Raw genomic sequence first — 8,416 nt, 5'->3', positions numbered from 1 at the left:
ATATATATATATATATATAAAAAAAAATGGGGTGATTGGTGAATTTCACCTCTTCAAAAAACTCTACAATTAAAGGTGTGTTTGTCTTTTCTCATCTGATAGCCTGTTATTTAAACCAGAAGTTAAAAACATTGTGCTCAACCAAAGACAAAAGGGGGTAGCTGGTGTGCATATTTTCAAAGTCAAAGTACAATGTATGCATTTTCATCTGTGCTCATATGTGACACTTTAAATAAAAAAGGAAATATCTGGTTGATTTGTGCGTTCTAACTTTTTTTGTGCTTTGGCATTATTCAAACAACCAATTCCATTTCCTTTCCTCAAACCTCAACCTCATAAAAGACCATGTAACCTGCTCACACAACCACCTGTAGACAATGGGGGGGAGGAATGATGTAATCACAGTATAAATGACACCAATCCTGGTGCTGCTGCTTTCAGGTATTGGGTGTATGAGGACAGGTCTGCTATTAAATACTTGAGAAACAGTTTGGTTTGACAATAAGTTTGGTTCTAAATTAAGAGTGTAAAAATATTTGGCTGAACTTCTACTACATTTAGAACTAATGCAGGGCAAAGGAAAAATAAATGCATGACGGTAAGTCTTATTAATGTGCACCGCTGTATACAACACTATAGCACCACAGATGTACATTATGATAACCGCATTAAACAGTAAGAACTAATGGGGAAACAAATGAAGAACTTAAACACTTTGTCATTATATTTTTTGACCAAATACAGTATAACCCTCTGACTGTGAAACATAAAACAGGTTCACAGATTTTTCTCAAAGTTGTTTTGGAAAATAAAAACCCTCTAAAATGAACTTTGAAATCATTAAACAATAGTTGAATTGTCCATTTCAGAAAGGATTTTAGAGGACAGATCTTTTCATAGATGCTAACGGGAACAACANGTTTTTTACTTCTGGGAATGATCCAACTCTAGGACATATTAACACTCAGTTTATATTACTTTTTGTAGACCTTGAACCTAATTCTTCACATTTTAAGACATGTGTTTTATAGGTTTTTTTATATATATATATATATATATATATATAAAAAAAAATGGGGTGATTGGTGAATTTCACCTCTTCAAAAAACTCTACAATTAAAGGTGTGTTTGTCTTTTCTCATCTGATAGCCTGTTATTTAAACCAGAAGTTAAAAACATTGTGCTCAACCAAAGACAAAAGGGGGTAGCTGGTGTGCATATTTTCAAAGTCAAAGTACAATGTATGCATTTTCATCTGTGCTCATATGTGACACTTTAAATAAAAAAGGAAATATCTGGTTGATTTGTGCGTTCTAACTTTTTTTGTGCTTTGGCATTATTCAAACAACCAATTCCATTTCCTTTCCTCAAACCTCAACCTCATAAAAGACCATGTAACCTGCTCACACAACCACCTGTAGACAATGGGGGGGAGGAATGATGTAATCACAGTATAAATGACACCAATCCTGGTGCTGCTGCTTTCAGGTATTGGGTGTATGAGGACAGGTCTGCTATTAAATACTTGAGAAACAGTTTGGTTTGACAATAAGTTTGGTTCTAAATTAAGAGTGTAAAAATATTTGGCTGAACTTCTACTACATTTAGAACTAATGCAGGGCAAAGGAAAAATAAATGCATGACGGTAAGTCTTATTAATGTGCACCGCTGTATACAACACTATAGCACCACAGATGTACATTATGATAACCGCATTAAACAGTAAGAACTAATGGGGAAACAAATGAAGAACTTAAACACTTTGTCATTATATTTTTTGACCAAATACAGTATAACCCTCTGACTGTGAAACATAAAACAGGTTCACAGATTTTTCTCAAAGTTGTTTTGGAAAATAAAAACCCTCTAAAATGAACTTTGAAATCATTAAACAATAGTTGAATTGTCCATTTCAGAAAGGATTTTAGAGGACAGATCTTTTCATAGATGCTAACGGGAACAACAAGTTACTGTACCAGCAGCTACAGGTTATACCAATATAAATAAAGACCTGACATCAGCCTCTGTAGAAAACTTCTGCCCAGCTACCTGTAGCAGGACGCTTTCAGAGCACCATGACAAAACAACTCTAAGGGTTGTGTTGGGGCAAGTCGCTATGAGCTACAGGCAATAGGGGATCAAATATTAAGCAGGAAGTCAAGTTTTATAATATGAAGACTGTACAATTCACCTTAATGCCTGTGAGTTTAACATTAAATTAGCACAATACAAAAGAGACGGACTACAAGGTAATCAAACTGGCGTGTGCTTGTAGTTATTCAACACGGTGCGTTGCCAGGTCACATGGCTATGTAACACAGAAAAATTAAACCCAGCCCAAACTTATGTTTGCTGAAGCCTCCTGCAGCTGTATCAAAGTGCCGCTACTGGAAGAGTTTCAGTGTCCTGTGATGGACTAAATGATGTTTCATGGGTTTTAGATGTAAATAGAAAAATCAAATCTAGGGAAATTAGAATCAAATCTATATCACTACAAAATATCAGCTACCAGAAATGCAAATCAAATGTCAATTTCAAAATGTTGTTTTATATACTGTCCCTCCAATAGTAAATCTACACTTAAACATACTGTACAGCAACAACAGGTAGCTGCAGTACCCTCTAGTTGTTGAAATTTTCAAGCAAAGTCCCCTCTGGCCACACCCCAATCAGTGATGTCACAGCAGGAACTTTAACATAACATGTTAGTTTCAACAGTTGTGTTTGCTGCCTGTGACATCATGAAGTTATTAGAGTACCTGCTTTGCATTAATATCCATTTACACAACATGGTGTCACAGCCAGCAGTCATTCAGTGCTGTAATGTCAGCCTGCCGATCAGGGAATGATTTTCTGTCCATTACCCAGAATTCACCAGGAGCCTAAGGCAAGTTTAGCAGAGCCCCTGTCCTTTACAGGTAGTGGGAATCTAAAAAAAAAAAAAAGATTGGCTTGCTGATTCACTCAGACTGTGACTTTAACTATTCCAAAAACCTTTGATGAACAAGTGATGCGGTGATTAAGAATATCTGATGGTGCTCTGCGTTTGAGTGGTGTCATTTTCTAACAACTAACCAACTAATCTTAGTAGCCACTCTTTTGAACTGCACCCCACCCATAAAACATAATCCAGACTTGTCATGTCGCAAAATTTACCATTGTGCCTCAGTGTAAAAAAACATCATGATAATCAAAAGTAAATGACAAAGATGCCACATGCTGCCTATCAGTTCATTCAGAGTATTCAGACACCTTCACTTTTTTCACATTTTGTTATGTTGCAGTTTTATGCTAAAAATCACTCAAATTCATTCATTCCCCTCATCAATATAAACTCAATACCCCATTATGAAAAAGTGAAAACAGATAATTAAAAATAGGACAAACTGAAATATCACATTGACATAAGTATTCAGACTTTTTCCTCAGTACTTAGTTGAAGCACCTTTGGCAGCGATTACAGCCTCAAGTCTTCTTGGGAATGCCTCAACAAGCTTTGCTCACCCGGATTTGGGGATTTTCTTCCATTCTTTTCTGCAGATCCTCTCAGGCTCTGTGAGGCTGGATGGGACCGACAGTGGACAGACATTTTCAGGTCTCTCCAGAGGTGTTGGATTGGGTTCAAGTCAGGGCTCTGGCTGGGCCAGACATTCACAGAGTTGACCCTGAGCAACTCCTGCATTGTCTTAGCTGTATACTATGGGTCATTGTCCTGTTGGATGGTGAATCTTCAGCCCAGTCTGAGGTCCTGGGTGCTCTGTACTTCACTCCATTCACTTTTCCCTCAACCCTGACCAGTCTCCCTGTCCCTGCTGCTGAAGACCCACCACCATGCTTTACAACTGGGATAGTATTCAGGTGATGAGCTGTGCCTAGTTTCCTCCAGATATGACACTCAGAAATGAGGTCAAACATTTCAATATTGGTTTCATCAGACCAGAGAATCTAGTTTCTCACAGTCTCAGTACTTTGGCTGCTTTTTTACAAACTGCAGTAATGGTTGTCGTTCTGGACATTTCTCGCATCCCCACACAGGATCTCTGGAGCTCAACCAGAGTGACCATCGGGTTCTTGGTCACCTCTTACCAAGTCCCTTCTCCCTGACTGCTCTAGGCAGAGAGAGTCATGTAAGAATTATGGAGGATCTGAGCCTCACCACAATCCTGTCTCTGAGCTCTGCAGCAGTTCCTTTCTCCTCATGTCTTGGTTTTCGCTCCAATATGCAAGGACAGCTGTGAGACCTTGTATAGACAGGTGTGCGTCTTTCCACGTCATGTCTAAATCAGCCGATTCTACCACAGGTGGAATCCAGTCAAGGTGTAGAAACATCTCAAAGATGATTGAGAAATGGGAGGAACCTGAGCTAGATTTAAAGTGACAACAACGTGTCTGAATACTTATGTCAATGTGATATATTAGTGCTTCCTTTATAAATTTGCAAAAAAAAAAAAAAAAAAACAACATCTGAAATTTTGTATTCACTTTGTCATTATGGGATACCGAGTGTAGATTAATAAGGGAAAATGAATTTAAAACTATTTTGGCACAAGACTGCAACATAAAAAAAAAAAAAAATGTGAAAAAAGTGAGGGTGTGTGAAGACTTTCTGAATGCACTGCAAGTTTGCATCTCTCCTACTCCCAGCATGTTGTGCAGCACTAATTTTTGGAAAAGATCAAACCTCCACACATTTCATTCGTGTTCACCAGAAATTGAGCAATTCAGTTTTGAGCTGAAAGAAGCACTAAATAAGATCTGAAGGGATAACTAAAACACTGACTGCTGAAGTGACATATTAAAAGAGCTGTGACCCAATAAACAAAGCCTGTGGACTGGAACCGGAAAACTACAGTAAGACAGATATAGGATGCATGGTTAAAATAAACAAAATCAGACTGCAACAAATGTAGGCTACAGCCTCTGTTTGGCTCAAACCTACACACCTAAAATACAACACTGCTATGAATATCCATTCTGACAGAGTTAACACCTTGTTTGCTCATGACTAGTGGAAATTTCTGCTTATTTTAAAGTGAGAGTCGCACCTGTTCTCACGTCAGACTCTGAAACAAGAAGTTGAAATGAGTCAAAATAAGGCTGGTTACTTAGAGAAATAAAATACATCCAAGAGAAATAAAAGACATCAATATAATTCAAACAAAATGACCTGTTGAAAAGAAGTGATCCCACACCATCTCTCACATTTTTAGAGGAATGCAAGTTCTTGAGACTTTGCCAACTTATAAATGACTTACTTTACTCTCTCTGGAGGATTTGTGGATAAAAATCACTTGTTGAGATGTGCGTTTCTGTGTAAAGAAGGTGTAAAGTGGGGGTTATTGTGTGCGTTTGGTGAGCCCCATACGCAGCGGTGCGCCCTTACCCTCGCCGCCCTAGAGGAGTAGGGATCCTCGAATAGATTCCAGATCACCGGCTGCCACTTCCTCCACAGGCTCACATTACCGTCGGCAGCCACATCCTCAATGCCGAGCCTCTTCCCGATCTCGTCGTCCTCCTCCCCGTTGTCCACGTTGAGCTCGAACACGTCCAGAGCCTCCTCCGCGTCCCGGTGCTGCCGGTATGTCATCCAGCAGCAGGGCTCCACGTCCGTCTCATCGATTCCCCAGAAGGAGAGCTCCTCCTCGAACAGCGGTCCGCACACATCGGCCGGGCAGTGGAGCTTCCCGGTCCGGTAGTAGTTGAGCACATAGGCGAACACACCCGGGTGGCGGTCGAAGAAGTACTCGTTGGTTCGCGCGTTGTACTCGATGAAGCCGGGGACTTGTTGCAGCTGATCCAGCACGGAGTCGATGTCCGAGTCGGAGGCGAGCAGCGCCAGTCGCGTCCCCGGCAGGGTCTTCAGGGTGGTTTTGTAGGTTTCGTGCCTGGTGCCCCCGACGTTGAGGATTATCCTCTCGTTGTCGTCAAACTTGCCCATTGCTCTGTATCAGACATGACTTGATGGAAAGCGGGGGAAGTTGGCGAGTGCAGTCCGGAGGTAACGGCGAGCCCGACGCGCACACACCCACAGTCCTGTTCAAAAAAGCTCCAGGATTTTGGCCGTAGTGCGCAGCATCTTCGATTTCACTCATCCGTCGCTTTCGTGGTTTTGTGGGGGGCCGAGGAGGATGTCCATCGTTTGTTTGGGAAGATTTTTGGGTCGTCGATCTGTATCCCTCAATCCGCTCAGACACTCAGTGCTCTCGGAGTGTTGAATGATCTCAACCGGTGGCTCCAAATAGACTGCGCTGCTGCTGCCGTTGCGCGTCTCCGGCGTCCCTGCCCTCTCCAAGACGCACAACCGCTCGTCAGCTCGTCGGGCTCGTTACTCACAATATGCAACCATCGCGATTCCTCTCAAACAAAAAGTAATGTCGGCTCTCTGACCATCACTAGCTGGGAAGAGTCAGACATTACATGGATGCTGCTTTGTCGTTTCTTTGCTTTAGGGGGAAAAAAATAAATAAAAAATAAAAAAAAATCAGAGGAAGTTATCTTCAGGGAAATTAACCAGCGCTCTTCTCTAGTGCTGCTGTCACGATAAAACAAACTGGCGGGGAAATTTCCATCCGGAATAAGGACGTTATCTCGTTTTAACCCGATTTAATTAACTACAACAATCACAAACACTACAATAACCGATTTAAGTGCTGCAGAATTGAACAAATAATTTAACAACTCTAGAAATTAAAAGCAGTGACACCAACAAAAACAATTCTCTCTTATTGGGATATAAGCCTTCCATCCTTCAACAGGTCAAGTAGCTTCCAGCACCCTCCGTCTGTTTACATCATTATGAAATTACAGGTTTAATTTGATTAATTTATTCTTATCTATGGAATGAGTTTTGAGCCTGAACATCCTCCTTCCTCCTGCGCAATAACATGAATTATGTGTATACATGACTAAAACCGAGGCTTAATTACAGTGACTCATTTGGCAGAAGCTTTTATCCTATCCAAAGCACCACAAATGAACTCCAGTAATTCTTTGCTATAATAATTCTACGCTGTTGAGGTGACCTTAAACAGGACACTTAACCAGACATACACACATATATGCAGTATAAACGTGTGTGTGTGTGTCTGACCCTCTGATTTTACTGGGCAACAGTAGTATTAGTGGTGTTAATAGAGTTGCACAAGTTGTGGTATAGGCTCACATTAACTGGATTTGACATTAGGGAGCTGCACTAGTGAAACAACAGCTGGCATGTTGATTTCAGTAGAGTAATAGAGAGAGAAGTGGCGGGTTATAAAGACAATGCTATACAGCTGCATGAAAATGAATGTTCCAGTCAGCTGGTGGCCAAACAGATTGTGCCTGAGCCACTGGAGGTGAAACATGAATGAAGTTGTTGGTGCCAGCCAGCTGATGCAAGCACAACTTCAGCGCTCTGCCTGAATTAATGCAGTGCTTCATAAATACTCAGTAGTGCAAAGAATAATAGAGGCCATAGTAACAGGTACATCAATTACACTGCCAGGCTGTTAACTAAAAGCCATCAGTCCCACATTAACCATGCTCTTTGTTCTTGCATCCCTCCATTGGCTTCCTGTAAAATTATGAATACACTACAAGATCCTGTTGATTACATATTTACATTTACTCCTGTGGTAGATGCTTTTATCCACAGTGACTTACTAGTGAGGGACAACACTACAGCTTCAGTGCAGTAGGAGACCTAAAGGTGCTGCATGACCTCGCCCGCTGTTACATTCCTGATCTCCTCATCCCACTTCTCAAGCACGCCCAAAATCTCTTGCTTTTATCCATCCCTGAATACTCACGGACTTTCTTAGGAATAAAGGCAGGCAGTATTAGTACCAGTAGAAGTAGTAGTGCAGGTAATAGAGGCAGTAGCATTACCAGTAATAGTAGCATGTGTAGAGGTAATTGTAAAGCCAGTGGCATAAGTGGTAAAGTCAGTGCTCAAAATAGTAGCAGAGACAGTTGTAGTAGAATTAGATGTAGAGGCCATAGTGTTAGTAGCAGCATTAGTGGAGGCCTGGTTATCGTGTCAGTGGCGGGAGGATAATTATCATGAGTTAACACTGATGAGAAGTTGTTAAAGCATTGATGGAGCAGACTATACCTGTGTTTATGTTCTTCTCTACTCCTTTAGAATAATGCTGTTTACATAATGTATTCATGGAGTGTTTGCATCGAGTGGTCTACATCAGTGACACAACCACGGTTCATTCTCAACAGCGCTGAAGAGAAACTACGAGCAGAGATGCAGCTGTCTACCAGCAGGCACGTCATCTGACAGTCTCCACTCTCCACAGCGTACGAGGAGGAGAGAGTGACATCTTTAGGGAATCTAAGCACAGCTCAATCAGAGAGGAGACACGGCAGGCAGCCCGCTTATAATTACATGCATCATTATTCCTCGATTTAAGGCTGCTTTGTAAAA

At 41.1% G+C, this 8,416-nt stretch overlaps 1 protein-coding gene across 1 annotated transcript in view; it reads right to left on the bottom strand.

Moving 5' to 3' along the window:
* kcnc2 (potassium voltage-gated channel subfamily C member 2) overlaps positions 1-6,213 on the bottom strand; it is an 88,882-nt gene extending 82,669 nt beyond the window's left edge. Inside the window, exon 1 of the mRNA XM_022749169.1 lies at positions 5,384-6,213. Coding sequence (XP_022604890.1) covers positions 5,384-5,938 — 555 coding nt within the window. The 5' untranslated portion in view covers positions 5,939-6,213. The remainder of the gene's footprint in view (positions 1-5,383) is intronic.
* Positions 6,214-8,416: the final 2,203 nt, after the last annotated feature.

The sequence above is a fragment of the Seriola dumerili genome, unplaced genomic scaffold (genome assembly GCF_002260705.1).
Source record: "Seriola dumerili isolate Sdu_G_001 unplaced genomic scaffold, Sdu_1.0 BDQW01000138.1, whole genome shotgun sequence".
In the NCBI taxonomy this organism is placed as follows: domain Eukaryota; kingdom Metazoa; phylum Chordata; class Actinopteri; order Carangiformes; family Carangidae; genus Seriola; species Seriola dumerili.
Note: the sequence above shows the minus strand (reverse complement) of the source record. Positions and strands in the feature narration are given on the sequence as shown.